Genomic DNA, 19,141 nt, shown 5'->3' with positions numbered 1-19,141 from the left:
CAAGCACCTCCTCCTCTGCAGCCAACTGGGAACAACCCCCCTGCCCCCTCCTGGGAGATGTTCCATCCCCCACACTCACCACATGCATGTCCGCATGGAGGCCGGGGGCTTGATCTTGCATGGACGCTGACGCTGCCAGATGGAGGAGGGACCCAAGCCGGTCTAGGACACCCAGGTCCACATCAGAGTAGAACTCTGCCAGCTCCACCAACAGCTCCGAGCTTTGCTTAACCCCAGTCTTCTTGAGATTGCTCTACAGGGAGAGGTGGAGCCATCAGAGCCCTGGGAATGCCTCCCCAGCCAAGGGAGAGGCTGCTCTACATGGGATTGGGGGGGGGGGGTGAGGGAGTTCATTCTACAGAACACTGGAGAGTGAGGGGGAAGCTCAGGTGCTGCCCCTGGTCATCTGGGACTATACAGACTGCTGTATTATTGTAGGTTTCAGAGTAGCAGCTGTTTTAGTCTGTATTCGCAAAAAGAAAAGGAGGACTTGTGGCACCTTAGAGACTAACAAATTTATTTGAGCATAAGCTTTCGTGAGCTACAGCATGCATCCGATGAAGTGAGCTATAACTCACGAAAGCTTATGCTCAAATAAATTTGTTAGTCTCTAAGGTGACACAAGTACTTCTTTTCTTTTTGTATTACTGTAGGGTCTCTTGCAATTGCCAGTGTCTTATTCTAGGGTCATCCAGGAAAGCTGGGGGCTTCCTTCTATCTCCGCCTGCTTGGCTTCCCCTGCTGCTGATGCAGCCCCACCCACTCTGGCTGTGTAAGATCATGTGTCCCTGCAGATCCCAGCACATGGAACTGAGATCTGCTGGCATTTAGTCATATGTCAGGTCAAGCCTACTGCAGGAGAGCTCCTGCCACAGTCAGGCCAGGCCAATGGAGTACCAACCTCAGGCCAAGCCAATGGAGCACCAACCACAGAAGAGCTCCCCTCCCCCAACCCGTTCAGGCACATTATTGAAGTGTGGGCATGTGGTTAAGGGACTGGATTGGACTCTGGACACTTTGGTACTATTCCACTGTGTGACCCTTGACCAGTCACTTCCCCGATTCCTGCCTCAGTTTCCCCATGAGAATAAACTGTTCCTTTGTCTAAACAGACTGAGCTCTTCGGGGCAGGAATCATCTCACTGCGACTGTGCAGTGCTCGGCACAATGGGGCATTCTCCCCCTCCTCCACATCTCACTCCACTTGGGGACTCCAAGTGCTACTGGAATACAATTTAGCAGTAGCTAGGCAGAACCAACAAAGCCCTGACCTCAGGAGCACTTCCACTCCCAGACAAAGGGACAGGACCAGTGCTCCCAGCAGTGCTCCCATCACAGCAAGACAGGTTTCAGAGTAGCAGCCGTGTTAGTCTGTATTCGCAAAAAGAAAAGGAGTACTTGTGGCACCTTAGAGACTAACAAATTTATTAGAGCATAAGCTTTCATGAGCTACAGCTCACTTCATCGGATGCATTTCCGTAGCTCACGAAAGCTTATGCTCTAATAAATTTGTTAGTCTCTAAGGTGCCACAAGTACTCCTTTTCTTTCTTCACAGCAAGACAGATAACCCAGGACAGCCAGTATCCCCCCTATCTCCCTGCTGCGAGGGCCCAGTGCAATGCCATCAAGTGGCAACTTGCGATGGCTCTGCTCCGTTTTGCCCAGTGGCTCCCCAGAGGAGAAACCTGTGTGTGGGGCAGGAGGGGAGGAAAAAAACCACGCCAATCACACTGAATCTCAAGACACCCTCCAGCCTCAGGCTGCTGCTCACCTTGGATGACAGCTTCTCCGACTGCTTGTAGTGGATCTGTACGCAGGGCCGGGCCGAGGAGTTATAGGTGAAGGCACTGGGGTTCTTGAAGGTCATTAGCTGAAGAGAGAAGGGGTGCGGTGAAGGTTTGTGCAGCAGGTCCAAACAGCAGATGCTCAGTCAGTTTCCCCAAGAACAGATACAAGCTGCCCCACACTCACCCACCCACCCTTCTCTGGGGAGATGTTTCATCCTATCGGGTGCTGGCACAGTAGCTGCCAGGGACAGAAGGCTCAGGTGGCCTGGTCCTCTTTGATTAGACCTCTCCTGGCAAGGCAGTGCGCCCCCTGCTGGACACTCACCAGGCTGCTGCGTTTAGACCCATGGACTTTAAGTTCCCCTTTGTCTGCGCAGGAGCTTCAGTCACCGTCCCTGTCCTTGGCTTCTCTGGCACACTTCCGGGGCACAGACTGTCAGATACCCCTCCACTGAAGTGGGACCTTGCAGCCCAGCTGCCTTAGGCCCAGTGTCGTTGTGTCCCCCACAAGACACCCCAGTAGCTTACACTGGCCCTTTCCCCGAACTCCACCTGTGGGCACGGCACCCTGGTTTATAGTTTAACCCTTTGGGACACATGATAGTGGAAGGCAGCAGACAGACTTACAGAAGGATCTTTGCAACCATCACTGTTCAGACAGCACAAGAGATCTACAGATCCTGGTAGACCCAATGCCTACATGCCATTCCCTGCCTCAGTTTCCTCACCACTGGGGCATTCTATGTCATGGATGTTTAACAGCCCCTGTGCCCAGCAGCACACAGCGGGGCCAGAGCATGGAAAAGCCCAGCATGAGAAGAGAGGCAGGAAGAGGTGTCAGAAGTAGCTTTCCAAAGAGAAATGCTCTAGCCAATGGGCCAGGCTGTTGCAGAACCAGGAGGCTGAGCAGAAGGGCCCTGGCTTCCCTGAACAACACTGACCAGAACCCAAAAGACTTTCAGGAGTGGGCAGGGCTCCAAGGGAGGATAGCGTTCAGGTGTTGTGTGTTCGTCCCCAGAGCCAAACTCTCTTGTACTTTCCAAGAGCAGAGTATGCATTGGGGGGGGCCAGATGGGAGTTTAAGGAGTTCCTTTGCGAAGCCTGGGTTCCTTGCTTTAACTGCAACATGGTCCCAAAGGGTTAATCTATCTATAAACCAGAGAGCTCACGAAGGTAGAGCTCTGGGAGCAGCATGAATAAGCTACTGGAGAAATGTGGAATGAGCGTCAGCACTGATTTGGGGGCCCATGGCAGCTGGGCTGCAGCACTCCACCCCTCAAGGAGGAGGGCCAGAAAGGGAGTCTGCACCTCCAGAGCATGTCAGCAAGGCCAGGACCGAGGCAGCAACTGGACGCTGCTCAGGTCCAGTAAGCTTGAAAACACGTGGGATCCAAAGGTTGGGTCCATGCACCAGCCTGGTGCCTGGGTGTTCACAGGGGTGACTCCACCAGGGCTTTAACACCCCACCACTGCCCTTTAGCTTCCAGATTAGGATCCCACAGGCTTTGCCCTGCCTGGGCACCAGCTGGTCTAGCTTTCCCCCCACCCCTCAACAGTAATTTCCCTCCCTCCTTGGGGTTCACACCCTTCTGATCCTTGCACATGCTCTCCCACCCCTCTCAGGCAGAGCCGATGGAGCACTGATAGCAGGAGCACTCCCCACTCCCCCACACTCTTAGGCAAAACAGATCTTCCCCACCACAGTCAGCCCTTACCCTGGGGCTCAGCACACCATGACTGCAGGCTGAGGTCTCATCCCCCTAGATACCCCGAAGCAACAGCCATGGTCAGGTCAGGACAGAAGTGAGGAGGGCCGGAGAGCCATGACCCCAGTGCCTAGCCCTGGGTGTGGCTTTGCCATCCACTCACCACCCCTTACCTCGGTATACTCCGGCTTCTGCTGCCTGCGCTCTGGGCCGGTGCTGGCCCACAGGCACTCCAGGATCTCCAGCATGCTGAAGCTCACCTCCAAACTGAGCACGTGCAGGGAGCCAGCTGCTCTCTGTTGGCAGGTGACCTGTAGGGCTGCTCCAGTCAGCCTGAGGCAGGAAGGCAGAGTCAGAGCCTGCAGTAAGGGGTGTAGGGGGGGTTTGACAGCCCTGGTGCTGGGGCCCAGGCAGACCTCACAAGCTAAGCAGGCACAGGGACAGTCAGCACATGGATGGAAGACTTCAAGGAGTGAAGTGCAGGGGATGCTGTCCCCTCACAGTCAGTGCTTACCCCAGTGCCTCAGGAGCGATACTAGGGGGCGCTGTGCTGCAAAGAGTGGAACGGGGTGCTCTCCTTTTGCCCCAGCACAGCACTAGAGGGCATTGTGCCACGAGGAGGAGGTGCTCTCCTTTTTCACTCAGTGCCAAACTCGTGTGTGCGCCAGGGGGCACTGTGCTGCAGTGGGATGGAGGGGCACTTACCCCTCACAATCAGTGCTGGCCCCAATACCCCAGCATGGCGCTAGGGGTGCTGTGCCCTCCCCTTCCAATCCATGCTGGCCCCACCTCCCAATGCTCCAGGCCCTGGAGCTCATACATCTAGAACATCCCCTGGTACCTGCCTCTGCACCACTGCCCAGACTGCAGTGGGGAGCAGCCAGGGTGTATCTTGTGTCCCCCACGAGGGGCAGGGAACTGCACCAAGCCTACCTGAGGTTACTGCAAGGACAGGCCTTCTCAAAGCACTGGCGCAGATGCCCAAAGTCCCGCCCACCAAAGGCGGAGTCTTTGAAGAAGGCCAACTTGGCAAAGAAACGCTGGGCCAGCTGGGGAGGGGCAGGTGGGCTGGGGCACTGATGCGGGACCGTCAGGGTGAGGCCGCCCACCGTAACTCTGAGCAGCGTCTCTGGCCGCAGGCTCTCCAAGGAAGGCAGCTGTGGGGCCTTGCCTGAAACAGATCAGGCACCTCGGATCAGACAGTCCCAGCAATGAGAGCTCCCCACCCCCCAAGCTAGTCCCAACACTCCTGAGCTAGTCTGGCTAGCAAAGGGACTACAACTGGCCACCCTCCCGACTGCGAGGCTCACATCAGGTCTCCCACACTAGATGAAGCCGATACATTACAACCAACCCCCCAGAGGATACTGGGAAACCTGCTAGGAGACACTTCCCTCCAAGCAGGGGATGCCCCACAGCAGAAGAGGCTACAGGTTGGGATTACCAGGCAATGGCAGAGCTGTGGGGGGGGGGCAGGGAGGGACTGGTGGGAGCCCAGTGCTGGGAATAGAACCCAGGAGCCCTGGGCCCCAGAACTTCGCAGGGAGAAAGAGGGGTTAGGCCAATGGAGGTGTGGTCTTCCAAAAGGGGAAGGACCAGGGTGGAGGGGGAAACCAAGGCCCTTCTTGCTTCCCCGCAGGGGTGAGGCACTAACCCATCTGCCTCAGTCAAATTCGAGTTGGGGGTTATTGCCTTCTACCTCTCTCAAACTCGCCTGGATGTGGCAGCCCCCATGCCCCAACCCAAAGGCAGTTGCATCTCAGGGCCAAGTGAGGGATCCCTGTATAAACAGCGCCCGTGCGTGTACACTTACCCCTAGATGGCTGAGTCAGATTTCAGCCATGAGAGAAGGAAGCCTTCTACAGTCAGAAAGCTTCGGGGACAGACTCTAAGCCTGCAGCCCCCCAAGAAGGGAATAGAACCCAGAAGCGGTGACTCCCAGGCCCCCACCCGCTCTAATCCACTAGAGCCCCTTACCATCCCAGACCTAGGATAGAACCCAGGAGTCCAGGCTGCCAGCCCCTGCTGCTCTACCCCACCAACCCCCACTGCCCTCCCAGCACTTAGTGGAACCCCACTCTCCTCACCGAGGCGCAGCACGAACCCAGCAGGACAAGCCCCACTCACCTGGCAGTTTGCTCAGGCCCTGCAGGCCTGGGAGGGTAGCAGCAAAGGGGGAGCGGCCGTAGCGCCTGGGGCTGCTCAAGATCAGCTGTAGAGAGAAGCGGAGATTAGGAATGCGGAGCCAGACCAGGGTGACACACACGAGGTTTGGCAGCACCAAGGTGCTCCCAGGACCACGCAGCTCTGGGAGCAGAGCAGGCACAGACAGTTCCAGAGGGCTCTGCCTGGTTCTCGACACCGGGAAGGGGGGAGCTGAGGGGGGACAGTGTCAGATGCTGCCAGCTATGCCCTCCCACTCCGCCCCCCCTCCGTGAGTTCTCACCCCCGGTGTGAAGGAAGGCGGCTGCAGGGGGCAGGCGCTGTAGTCGCTGTGCACAGAGGAGTCGAGCTCGATGTCAGAGAGATCGCTGACTGAGCGCACAGAGGTCACACTGCTTGTCATGGCAGCCATGGAGAAGAACATCTCTGGAAGGTAAAGGGGGAGAAGCAGGGTCATGGGAGGGAGGCGGAGCCCCAGCAGAGGGACAGGCAGCCTGTTGTACTGGGAGACCATGGAGCATGTGGGCAGGCACACTAGAAAGTGCTGTCCTCACATAAGGTTTCACACAGTAAGGGGGCTAAGGGGCCCCAGCAGAGCTGGGGTGAAAGGGGAGCAGGGCTGAGATAACACACAGGTGGTGGGTTGGGACTGAGGGGCACCAGAAGAGCTCACGGTGAGTCGCGGGCTGCACAAGTACCTGCTCTGGTTTTGTAGCGCACCCATGCGTAATCTCCCTCGCCCTGCAGTGACAGGGCCACACAAAAAATGAGACCTGCTGTTGCTGCCAACTGAGGAAAATCCTCCCTGAGCTCAAGTGGGAGTGGCCAATGCTGCTTCTGGAGCCAAAGGGCCCAGGTTCCTCATCCTGGCTCCCCAGGCACGGTATGTGCGCATGCGTGTGTATTTGTTCAACAGCTGAGCTTTGTCTGCAGCACACAGGCCATGATGTAGTGCACAGTCTAGCACTGACACCCCTCCTTCCCCAGTGCACTTTGCCCAGACGTCACCTCTGTTCTCCAGGCCCACGAAGCTCTCCAACTCCTCCTCCAGCCGGCCCGGCCCCAAGCCCTGGCCCCCGTGCAGCTGTTGGCTCAGATCCTGCTCTATCAGCTTCAGGTCCTCAGAGTCCAGTGGGCGGCTCTTGCTTAGCTTCTCCTGTAGCCCATTGGCTTCTTGGGTTGGGGAGAGGAGGAGCCGTGGGGGTTAGGGAGGTGCAGAAAGGAGATAGCCCCTGGGGACCAGCTGGGGTACTAGTGGGGAAAGAGGGGCTTGGGCAGGGTCCCACCGGCACATGGGTTGCCAGGCAGAGATAGCTGAGCCCCACTAAGCGAGGAGCTCCCCTCACCACCCCAAGGGCAGCACTGATCTCGGGAAGTTGGCACAAGTCAGTCCCCCGAGACGTTTGAAAAGTCAATGGCTTTGGTCTGTCTCTGGACTTGCCCCACCCATTCCATGCATGAGGGGGAAAGCTTGCCCATGCCCCTTGATTAGGTAAGGCGATGTGGGGCAGGGGCCGAGAGCTCCTGCAGCAGGGGCCGAGAGCTCCTGCAGCAGGGGCCGAGAGCTCCTGCAGCAGGGGCCGAGAGCTCCTGCAGCAGGGGCCGAGAGCTCCTGCAGCAGGGGCCGAGAGCTCCTGCAGCAGGGGCCGAGAGCTCCTCTCCTGCCCAGCACTTAATTCTGCCTCCACAATGTCCAAATCAAACCTGTTTCCTCATCCGCTGTGGCCTCACTTCAGCTCCTCCGGGGGTTCTCTCCACCCCCACCCCCCTTTTCCCAGGCTGGGCATTGCAAGGAGGGAGAGGAGCTATCCTGAGCTCTTGCTGCTCTCCCCCCTCAGCCCCCCCAAGCTTTTCTCACTGGGGCGGGGGGGGAGGGGGAGAGAAAACAGCGAGCCCAGGCCCTCAGGATGGCTCTTCTCCACTCCACCTCCCCACCTGAGGGAATGGTTCAGGTTGCTGACCAAGGGGGAGAGAACTCTCCTTTCAGCAGCTCTGATTGGTTGCTCTGCCCCAGGAGGTGGGCAAGTGGGTCAGGCAGCCAATCAGAAGAAGCTTCTCCCAACCCCCCCCCCGCAGGGGTCAAACTCAGGTAAAAGGGCTGAAGCTTCTGGTGCCCACCCCAGGCAGGGCTGCAGCCCAGCCAGCACCTGTCACTGGCAGAGCATCCAGAGAGCTGGCAAGGGGCATGTGGGGCCCAGACAGCCGAGCCCCGGGGCATAGGGATACGAGGCATGGATAGCTGAGCCCAGATCACAGCAGCAGCTCCTCAGAGATTCCCACAATGGATGGAGCATCAAGACAGCAAACCAGGTGGTGATCCCCAGATTCCTCTCCCGAGATTTCCCGACTCCCATCCTCCTCCAGCTCTAACCCACTGGACCCCATTCCTCTTCCAGGGCTGGGGACAAAACCCAGGAGCCTCTTTAGGTGTTATCAAGAGCTGTGTTTCGTCAGGATGGAGGAAAGGGTGGAACAAACTCCCAGCGGTGGCTCACCTGAGACACTCAGTGCTGTCAGCAGGTCATGCAAGTAGAAAATTTGCTGGGGGGAAACCAAGAGGTGCAGGGATCCCAGCTTCCCATCCAGCTCCAGCTGGGGAGAGGAGACAAGCAGAACTCATTAGGCAGGTTCCTCCTTCTTCCCCCTGATGCCCCCCTCAACTTAGAACAGACCAATGGGCCGATGCAGTGCAGCCTGGTTCCCTGTCCCAGATCAAACCAATGAGCCCATCCAATCTGGCTCCCCTCCCAGCCACAGCCTGTTCTTGAGGCAGGTAGTTCCACAGGTGTATACCAGTAGGTGGTGCACTGTGCCACATCTTTAGGAAACCCCCTTTCAGCTGGGGAAGTGAGGGGATGGGATCCCCGCCCCCCAGTGTTTCTCACCTTGGGCCCGGGAAAGGCCTCGTTCTGCTTGAGTTTGATCCTCATCTCCATGTAGCCGGAACAGCTGCCAATCTGCAGGGGAGGGTCAGGACACTCGGGTGCCGCTCCACTGGCTGAGGACGACTCGCTCGTCTGGGGCTGGGGCTGGGAAATGGAAAGGAGAAGAGTTTGGTTGCTACAAATGGATGAGGCTGGTTTGGGACCAGCAGCCCCTCTCATCCCAAAAGGATTCAGTGGGCTCTCCCGGCATGGTAGCCAGGGAATACCGTGCTGCCAAAGCACACAGCTGGGGAGAGAACCCAGGAGCTCTGACTTACAATCCTATGCCTTGTGTTCAGATCAGGATTCCTGGGTTCCTTCCCGAGCCCTGGAAGGGGAGTGGGGTTGAGTGGTTTGGGCAGGGGGCTGGGAGCCACAACTCCTACACATTAGATCCACTCCTCTCCCACAAGCAGGCCCATCTCTCCCCTCCCATGGCTGTGCCTAGAGGTACCTGGGGGCCAGGCACAGGCGAGGCTGCACTTTCGGGGAACTCCTCATAGTACAGCTGCATACCACTCAGCTGCAGGATCTTGTGCACAAAGGCCGGGGGTTGGTGGATGTCAACTGGGAGCACCTGGCTGGGGTCCTTCACTGCCTCATCACAGTAATCCAGCCTGGGGAAGCAAGTCACAGGTGACAGGGTTAGACACAGCCCCATGGGTACCAGAGCTGGGCAAAAGGTGGTCTCAGACAGCTGGGTACTTAGCACTTAGAGCAGCGAGGGGGGCTGGGAGTCAGGACTTCTAGTTCTATTCCCAGTTCGGGGGGGGGGAGGGAGGGGCCTGATGGTTAGAGCAGGGCCTGGGAGCCAGGACCGTGTGGGAAGGAGAGTGCGGTCTAGCGTATTACTGCAGGGGGGCTGGGAGTCCGGACACCTGGGTTCAATCCCCAGCTCTGGGAAAGTAGAGGGGCCTGGTGGTTAGAGCAAGGGGTGCTGAGAATCAGGACAGCACAGAAAGAGGGAAGAGCACCCCTCACTGAAGCCCTCACACGGCTCCCTGTACCACCCTATTCCTGCTGGGATGTCTCCCACCCAGGTACCGGCCTCGCTTGACCCAGCTTAGCTCAAATTCTGACAGGATCCCCAGGGGGACAGTCTCCTTCTCCACACTTCATTGGATACCGCCCTTCACACTCAGGAATGCAAGTAGCAGAACCCCCATTACCTTTTAATATGAACCTCCAGGGCCACCCCAGTCTGAGAGCTGCTGGGTATGTGCTCCACCCGAACAATGGTGTCCAGGAACGTCACCTTGATCCTCCGCAGCACTGGGCAGGGGATGCCAGAGACAACCAGAGACGTTAAGGGACCATCTCACAGTAATTACCTCAGTTTCCATCCGTAGCTCTCAATATGCTTTAAAATGGGGATAACAATACTGCCCTCCTCTATAGATGGGGAAATGGAGGCACAGTGGCGGACCTAGGAATAAAATCCAAGTCTCCCAAATTCCTATTCCAGTGCTCTATCCACTAAGTCACACTATCTCCCACCTCAGGAATCCCTGCACTAAGCCTCTCTCTTCTGTCCCATATTGGTTCTTATGAAGTGCGGGTTATCTGGGCTTTCAGCCACACAACTGACACCTGCCACAATCTCTCTCCAACCGCTCCTCTTGGGGAGGTTGGGGGTGCAGTGGAGTGGTTCGTTTTGGGAGCATTTTGTTCATCTTCCACCCCTATGTACTTGCTACTCTGAGTTTATACCAGACAAGAGAAGTTGTTTACCACTGAGATTAGTGGTTAGACTGGGAGCCAGGACTCCTGGGTTCTATTCCCTGCTCTGGGACAGAAGTGGGGTCTGTGTGGGTTAGAGCAAGGGAGGCTTGGAAACAGAACCCAAGAGCCCAATCTCCAACTCTGGGAGTAGACTGGGTTCTAGCAGGTTAGAGCAAGGGTAGAACTAGGAGTCGGGACTCCTCAGTTCCATTCCTGGGTCTCCACCTGGCCCTTGGTTCCCCAGCTGTAATCAGATTCCCCCTGCCCCTCATCCTACAAGATCCTAGGGGAGACTCACCCGTCTCAATGGTCTGGGCGAACATCTCAAGGCCCTCGAGAGGCTGTGGGGGCTCCTCAGGCTGGTCCTTCAGGCACTCCTGGGCCAGCTGCATGCTCGTGGTCATGCATGATGACCAGCTCTGAGATTCTGTTCCCGGGGTGGTTGCTGGAACGGAGGGGCACTTCATTACTGAGGGGCAATGAACCCTGAAGGCACTGCCAGCCCCATCCACCAAAGGCAGGGCAGGCACACACTCACCGCCCACTTCAGAGCACAAAACAGAGGCACAGAACAGGAAAGGGACTTGGGCAGAGGCAGGACCCAAGTGCCAGGCCACCCTAGCCACTAGGCCTTGGTTTCCACACCTAATATTGGGAATAATCCTTCCTCTGTTTTGAGCAGGGACTCTCTCTCACTAGGTCTGTGCAGTACCCAGCACCAGGGGGCCTGGTCTCAGGCCTGGAGGGGTCTGTACAGCACCTGGCAGTGATGAGGGAGGGGCTCATACTCTCACCCTGGGCAGGGGGAGGAGAAGAGATGTCTGTAGGAGCAATTTTAAGAGCCCCTATTAATTTATTTCTACTGGAGCATTTTCTACTGGCATCCAAACAGCCCCCCAGCTCTGAAAGGGCTAACGACCCTCCAGAAGCAGCCACCCGCTCCCAGAACCCCAGCTGGTGAGATCAGTCCCCATCCTGGAGCCTCAAGTCAGGTGCAGCCCATTGCCGTGTGGTGCACTAGTAGAGATCCCAATTGAGGCCTGGCTGGGATTGGGGCAGGATCCTCAGGAGTTTGTTAAAACCACCTCTCCCGCAGGTAGCAGGGCAAAACACACAATTTTGGGGGAGGGAGGGAGAAACAGTAATTAGCAAATAGGGACCCCACTTCACATGATTGGCTGGCTGAGACCTTTGACCATCACCAGGGCTTATGGGAAATGTGGAAGCAGGGTGAGAGATGCTGAGCACCTCTGCATTGCAGGGAGCAAGAGCAGCAAATTAAGACACTAGCCATCATTGCCGGCTACCAGCACTCCCTGGGCCAGGCTTGCCCCTGGGACCACACACCCTGAGAGCTCAGGCCTCTGCAGCTGGAGCTAAAGGAACAACACCACTAATGGGCTCGGGGAGCAGGGACTAGCCAGAGTGCAGGCTGTTGTGGCCATGTCTCTACGCCAGGGAGAGGCTGGGAGCAGCCCCACCCCTTGGCCCCACACTCACCACTGCGGTACTTGGGCCGGCACGTGATCTGCAGCCCTGTCACCTCCACGGTGCAGTTCTCCGTCACCAGTGCTGACCAGGGGATGGTGACCGTGATGCTGTTGATGAAGCCATCCACAATCTCCAGTGGGGCGTTCACTGACTCCAGGAGCTCGTTCACCGACTGCAGGGAGAACAGAGGAACATTCAGACAGAGACCACTCACCTGGGACAGAAATGCAGCCACCTCTGGGGTGGGGCAAGGTGGCTGTTTATACCAGGATACCTCGCCCAGCACCGAGACGCAGCTACCTCTGGGATGGGGTGTGGAAGCCAGCAGATATTCCCTTCACTGTCACACAGGGTTATTTGACCCAAGACAGCAGAGAAAGTGGATGTCACTTTTCAGAGCTGCTTTCAGCAGACAACTTCATGGAGCTCAAATCTATTTAACCTCCAGGCCCTAAACTGATTGTGTCAGGATTCAAACTGGCAGCATCTCTGAGCCAAGGGATTTCCATCTTGTTGCTAAGAACACTAAGCCATCCCCATGGGCTCCTGCCCCTTCAAACCTTCCCCAGGGAAGGACTGAGGGAAGCATCACACCAAGTATTAAAGGTAACTTTACTACCTACCATTCTCTGGAGAGGTAAACTGCGGCAGGGAGCCTGGGGTTACACAGCAAGCCAGAGCAGAGATAGGAATAAAACCCAGGAGTCCTGACTACCAGCAGCCACCCCTGCTTGAGCCACTAGACCCTCCTCTCAGAGCCAGGGATAGGGCCCAGGAGTCCTGGCTTGCAGTTTGCTAACTTTTCGGGAACAGTGAGCTGACTCCGCACTGCATTCCCCACTCTTCCAGGCAGAGGCAGCTCACAGCTTCCCAGTGCCTGGAACAGCCAGATTCCATTTCAGGGCCCATTGTTAACCTCAGTGGTGGATGGTTAAGTGTGTGAATCCAACTGGCCTGTCCACATTCCAGCAGGGCTGGTTACAAATACCCTGGGCACTTCAGGCTGCACTTCCTGTCCTAGGCTAACATGCCCTGTAATGCCCCACTCCAGAACTGGCTGCATGTCACCAGCCAATTCTTGCATGCTGCACTCTTATCTGGGAATCTTCCCTCTGATGCCAGATGACATGGATTGTTGTTCTAAAATCTACTCTGGTGACAAGGGCTGGGGAGGTCAGGTGACTTGGTTGCAAAACCATTTCAGCAGAGGAAGAAGGCGGCTGTCCGGACAGGGTTTCCAGCTAGTTAATTGTAGACCTCATAGAAATGCTAAATATTAAGGCTACTGGATTATTCTAACAATAACACTTGGAATCCCGACTCAGATCAGAGGCTCTCCTCATCAGGCCAAAGGCTACACAGCCCTGCCCCCCACTAAGATCAAGGCCCCTATGGGGCCAGACATTGCACAAAACAAGATCAGGGTCCCCCATCATATCAGGCACCACACAGACCAAGATCAGGGTCCCCCAGCACTGCACAGACCCTCCAACCCAAATCAGAGGCCCCCATTGGGTTGGGAGCCACACAAACCCCAAGACCAAGATCAGGGTCCCCCAATCGCACCAGTCCCCATGCTGACAGCAATGGCCAGTCCCTTACCTGATGCGCTTTCAATTAAAACAGAAAGGATGGGAGTGGCAACTGAGCCACAGAGAGACAAGACTTGCCACAGATCAGTGGCAGAGCTAGGAATAGAACCCAAATGTCGTGCCTCCCAGCCCAGTGCCCCAGACGCTAGACCAGAGGTGAGCCACTCTGGCCCACAGGACCATCCTGCCCAGCCCCTGGGCTCCCAGATGGGGAGGCTCCCCCCCGGCCCCTCCCTCACTGTCCCCCCTTCCCCGCAGCCATGCCGCCGTGCAGGCAGCACGGCTTGCACCTGCCCACCTCCCAGACTTTCAAATAAGCCTGTCCTGCCGCTCAGAGCAGCAAGATAAGGGGATGGGGGTAGGTGCAAGATAAGGGGATGGGGGTAGGGGGAGGTTGGATAAGGAGTAGCCGGTCCCGGGGGTAGCCAGGGGGCAGAGGTTTGGTGGTCAGGAGACAGGGAGCAGGGGGGGCAGTTAGGGACGGGGGTCCCAGGAGGGGCGGTCAGGGGACAAGGAGTGGGGGGGGTTGGATGGATCGGGGGTCCCAGGGGGCCTGTCAGGGGTTGTGGGTGTGGATAGGGGTTGGGGCAGTCAGGGGACAGGGAGCAGAGGGGGTTGGAGGGGTCAGGGAGCAGGAAGTGGAAGGGGGCAGATAAGGGCCGGGGCCAGGCTGTTTGGGGGGCACAGCCTTCCCTACCCGGCCCTCCATACCATTTTGCAACCTTGATGTGGCCATCGGGCCAAAAAGTTTGCCCACCCGTGCACTAGACCATACTGCCACCATGTGTCACACACACAGCTCAATAGGAGCAGAACGAGGCAACAAGTCCAGAGGCAGCCAGCCGTGAAACAGCTTCCTGGAAAGCCAAGAATAGGGAGGGTGATTGGGACATGGCGGGGAGGAGAGGGCAAGGAGAGGGGGAACAGTGGGACACAGTAGTGGTGGTGGGGACATACAGAAGGCCAGTCCCAACATGCCATGGGAACATCAGTCTAACAGGTGTACAGTGACTGTGGCTGCTAATTATAACCTGCTCATGAAGGGCAGCAGCCCTGTTCCCCAGCAGGTAGGACAACAACCGCCTCAGTGCAAGGGGCAGGACTCACTGGCACCAGGATTATGGGCTGGCTGGCCCAAAATGTCAACATCCCACACTGCCACCCCTTGGCCTGGCAAGGAAACTAAGGCAGGGCTGAGCCAGTGCAGAGAACAAGAGGGAGCAGATTTTCTGAGGGGATCTAGTGGGTTAGAGCAGGGGGCTGGGAGTCAGGTCTAGCAGTTGGTGCTGGGAGCCAGGACTCCTGCGTTCAATCCCAGCTTTCCCTCTTACTCAATGTGTGCCCTTAGGAGGTACAGCCCCTGTGCCTCAGTTTCCCAATCAGAGACAATGCCTCCCCTCTCCATGCCTCCTCCTCCTCCCCCCACAGGGAAGCTCTGTGCTTGTTTTGAAGCCAGGCATGACAGTCAGGAAACCCTGAGTCACAGAGCAGATTAATGAGCAGCTCACAGGCTGGCATGAGCCCAGGGCATTCATCAGCCCTGGGGTCTGACCACTCACCTACCCACACTCCCTCCTACCCCCCTTGGCATTTTCTGTATCCATGGCACATCATCAATACATACATGCAGAGCAGCCTCACCTGCAGTGCTAGGCTAACCCCAACAACCACTACCAAGAGTAACTGCCATTACCAAGCCACCAGCAATATCGTGCCACCACCTGAGGGCCTCCCAACACCAGCTAGCACAAGCAGGGTAATCAAGGAACAGAGAGGGGAAAGGCAAAGGTCACAGAGGGCACCACTTCAGAGCCAGGAGTTCTGGCTCCCAGCCCTCCCCTGTTGTAAACTATTAGACATGCACACACCACCCCCACACACACACACCCCTCCTAGAGCTGGAGAGAGAACCCAGAAGTCCTGGCTCTTTGCCCCGCTCTGACCCTCTAGACTCCACTCCCCCATTTTGATACTGACATCAGAAATATCTCCCCGTCAATTGCTACAGACGGCAGTGGGGTTCAGTTCCTCACTATGCCACAGAGCCCCCATGCAAGCTTTGGCCAGTCACTGCCATTGCTCTGTGCCTCAGTTTACCCATCTGTAAAATTACCTTTCGGGGGGACAGAAATGGATAAATCTATTATTAACGTTAGCAAGACTTCCACAGAGGCTGCCACAGATGCAGCTTAGCAGAGCTTGGGGGTCCATTCCCACAACAGGAGCCAAAGAGACCCTGGCAAAATCCACAGTGGCTAGGCAACTTTGGCCAGAACAGGATTAAATGAGGCAGCAGCACCTCAGAGGAGAGATGCCATGAGGAGCCCATTCCCCTTTGACTATCAGGGCCTACCAGGCAGAGGAAGCAGTGCGGGCAGCATCAGGCAGGGATTTCTGGGCAAGAGATAGCCTCAAACCATTAGCAGACCATCCACCAACAGCCTTACTCCCCTCATTCCACCTTGCTCCAATCAGACCCCAGAGGTGGCTACAGGGAGTGGAGAACTGAGGCAGGAGATGAGAAGGTAGATGGCCACATGCATCGGCTCATGGCTTTACAGCGCCCGAACCTGGAGGCCAGCTGGCTCACCCAGCTTCTGTGGTCAGCACCTTCTCTGTGCCCATGACCCCTGTCCCACCTCCATCTCAATTAAGAGCACCTGATGCAATAATGGGGGGCTCAGGATGACCAATGACCCCACAGGCAGCAGCCACGAAAGCTCCTAGTAGCCCGGAGGAGAGGCAGAGGTACGCACATACAGAGGAAACAGACACCCAAGAGCCATCTACTGCCAGAGTCCAATTCCCAAAGGTTGGATCAGAACCAGACCTCAGCCAGCAGGGATGTGTCACCCAAAAGCACCATCTCATAGTGCCAGGGACACTTGCAGCGAGTGGGGGGCTCAGGAGGCAGCACTTTCCCCTCCCAGTCAGTGCTAAACCCAATGTCGTAGCCCCAGGGTGGTGCTAGGGGGCTCCTGAGCTTCAGCAAGTGGGGTGGGGACTCAGCAGGGGGTGCTTTCCCCTCTGCAAGAGTTCAAAGGTGAGTCACAGCACTGGTGTCCTTCCCGCATGCCTGCAAGCAGCTAAACCAGGGGTTCTCAAACTGGGGATTGGGACACCTCAGGGGGTTGTAAGGTTATTACCTGCAGGGTCACAAGCTGTCAGCCTCCACCCAAAGCCGCGCTTTGCCTCCAGCATTTATAATGGTGTTAAATACATAAACAAGTGTTTTTAATTTATTATGGAGGGGTCGCACTCAGAGGCTTGCTACATGAAAGGGTTCACCAGTACAAAAGTTTGAGAACCACTGAGCTAAACCCATCCCTCAGCCCCCTAGGCTCTTCTCTCCCCCCATCCCCCGCTATTCTGTTGATGTCCCTCAATTCCAACCCACAGCCTCACTGCGTGGCTCCACTTTGATTCTTCCTCCCAACCCCTCCACCCCCTTTGCCCCCCCCGCCCCATGAAGAGCAGCACACCCAGGCCCCATGCAGCTTCTTTGTCCCCCCCATTCCCTTCACAGTGGGGCACTGGAAGCTGGGCCCTGACACTCACCACAACACAATGCTGGGCTATTATTTGGGACCTAGTGACACGACCCACAACTCAGTGACACATCCCACTTCCCCAAGACTCTACTCCTGGGGTGACAGCAAGGTTATTAACCCAGCAGCTACAGCGGCCCCTCCCTCAATCCAAGGTAGGTAGAAGGCAAGGAAGGATAGCCCAGCTCCAAGGGAGGTGGAGAAACTGAGGCACTGTACTGCTGCTAATATAAACCAGGGGAAGAAATGTAAGGATGGGCTAGGTGGGTGAATGGCTCAGATACAAGCACATACCCCACATAGGGTAACACTACAGAGTTGGGCTCCCCAGGAGTGGGGCTGAAACTTTTAGCATTAGCTCCATACCAGCCTAGACAGAGGTAGGACACAGAGCACTGGACTAGGAGAGGGTGTCTGTCTGTCTAGCCTTATCCTGGTTGTCTCATATCAGCCAGGAGTCTGGCCAGATAGGCTCAATGGTACTTCACCTCCAGCAAATGAAATCCACAAGGAATAAGTCATGGAAATATGCTGACATCAGCACCCCAGGGACCTGTCCTAGCACATGGGGTGGGAGTTTAAGGATTAATCAGGTATTTCCCCACCCCAACCCCCTCAAGAGGCCACTTCCCAAGTGGTTTACCCTCCTCCCTCCCTCCCTCCCACCCAAACACACAGTGCAGTTACTGCTCTATATGCTAGGTATTTTATAGACATGACCCTGAGCATGGAGTACTGCCAGGGCAGGTGGGAGGCAGTGAAACACACAAGGGGTAGCATCCCATCCTGAAGCTAGCTCTTCCTGGTGGGATCAGTCGCTGTCACTAATTGCACCCACCCTCTCTTCTCATTTGCCACTCTGCTCTCTGGCCCTGCATACACCTGGTTCTTACCCCATCCCCATCTCACCCACAGAGCCACACTGCCCTGTGTCCCTCACCCACGTATCCAGACAGATGCCTCTCAAGGTCCTTGCTCCTCCTCCCTGAGCCCCATCCCAAGCCCCCAACCCTATGCATCAGGGGATAGGACTCCCATCTGGGCTCCCAACATCACCGGGTTCTCCCCGCTTCCCCCTCGGCTCCCAGCTACAGATCTAGGCCCATGCCACCTCCAGCCCCACCCCAACCAACCTTGCCCCCCGCCTCCACCTCCACATCCTGTTTCCCCTGTGGCTCAGCCTGTCCTTCTCCAAGGCCCCACAGTGTCCTGGACCCCAGATACGGACCCCAGCAGTTCCCAGACCCTCACCCACATACCGAGGTCGATGTTCCCCAGCCCCCGCCCCCCGTACCAATCCCTGCCGCACCCATCCAGCCCCCTGGGGTCCCCTAGTCCCATCCACGTCGAGGTGGGTGTCCCGCGGCGCCCCCGATCCCCGCCCCGGCCCCTCACCCAGATGTCCAGGTGAATGTCCCGCAGCGCCCCGGCGCCCTGGTACAGGTCCAGGCTGAGCTGCTCCAGGCTCAGCCGCTCCTCCAGGTAGTGGCCCAGGTAGTGCTGCAGCAGGTAGCGGCAGGCCCGCTTCTTGATGGAGCTGGACCAGGGGAAGAACCAGCGGGACATGGCTGGGCGAGGGGCTGGGGGCGGCTCTTCCCGGCCCGGGCTGCGCCCTCCCCGCCTCAACTTCACTCTGACCCCGCCTCCGCGGCCGGCTTGTTTTCCCGCAGCACTGGCCCGCTGGCAGGGCAGGCCCCGCACTGGTTGGCTGGGAGAATGGGGACCGCCCCCTCTCGCTCTGTTCTGATTGGCTCCTCGGGGAAGCGCCACAAAGCGTCCCAGGCTGGTATGAAATAGAGTCCAGAGACCGGGACTGCGTGTGCGCACGTGTTTGCCGCTGTAAACAGCCTCGGACCGTGCATGCGTCCCACTGACCGGAGCAACAAATGGACGCTCCGGGCGCTAAATAGGTCCAGAAGCCTCCTTACTACGCATGGGCGCAGTGGGCTGAGCTAGAAAGCGGCACGCCTGGTGCCAGATAGGTGCCACCCCCCTGTCCCCACAGCGCATGCGGGAAGTGGCCAATACCAGGAAGTGGAGTGAAATCGTTCCTTGAGGCCCCATTTTACAGACAGGGAACTAAGGCGGAGGCTAAGTGATTTGCCAAAGGTCACATGCAAATAAATAGCAGAGACTAGACTTGAGCATGGGTCTTTTGAATCCTAAACATGCAGCCTAGCCACTGGATCATCAGCCAAGAGCCCCAG

At 57.1% G+C, this 19,141-nt stretch overlaps 1 protein-coding gene across 3 annotated transcripts in view; it reads right to left on the bottom strand.

Moving 5' to 3' along the window:
- Positions 1-18,616, bottom strand: part of ATG2A (autophagy related 2A) — a 39,214-nt gene extending 20,598 nt beyond the window's left edge. The window contains exons 1-14 of one of the 3 annotated variants that reach the window (XR_006282642.1): positions 18,330-18,616; positions 11,804-11,966; positions 10,602-10,748; positions 9,751-9,853; positions 9,036-9,198; positions 8,543-8,686; positions 8,153-8,249; positions 6,666-6,830; positions 5,941-6,083; positions 5,622-5,706; positions 4,428-4,665; positions 3,668-3,827; positions 1,773-1,871; positions 80-253 (exon numbers count right to left, since the gene is read on the bottom strand). Coding sequence is in view for 2 of the 3 variants with exons in the window: in XM_038410314.2 (XP_038266242.1) it covers positions 80-253; positions 1,773-1,871; positions 3,668-3,827; positions 4,428-4,665; positions 5,622-5,706; positions 5,941-6,083; positions 6,666-6,830; positions 8,153-8,249; positions 8,543-8,686; positions 9,036-9,198; positions 9,751-9,853; positions 10,602-10,748; positions 11,804-11,966; positions 18,330-18,500 (2,052 nt within the window). In the remaining variant the exon portion in view is untranslated. The remainder of the gene's footprint in view (positions 1-79; positions 254-1,772; positions 1,872-3,667; positions 3,828-4,427; positions 4,666-5,621; positions 5,707-5,940; positions 6,084-6,665; positions 6,831-8,152; positions 8,250-8,542; positions 8,687-9,035; positions 9,199-9,750; positions 9,854-10,601; positions 10,749-11,803; positions 11,967-18,329) is intronic. The other 2 variants (XM_038410314.2, XM_043518537.1) reach the window with 2 other exon arrangements.
- Between the last annotated feature and the right edge of the window lie 525 nt (positions 18,617-19,141).

This window comes from Dermochelys coriacea, chromosome 7, assembly GCF_009764565.3.
Source record: "Dermochelys coriacea isolate rDerCor1 chromosome 7, rDerCor1.pri.v4, whole genome shotgun sequence".
Lineage (NCBI taxonomy): Eukaryota > Metazoa > Chordata > Testudines > Dermochelyidae > Dermochelys > Dermochelys coriacea.
Note: the sequence above shows the minus strand (reverse complement) of the source record. Positions and strands in the feature narration are given on the sequence as shown.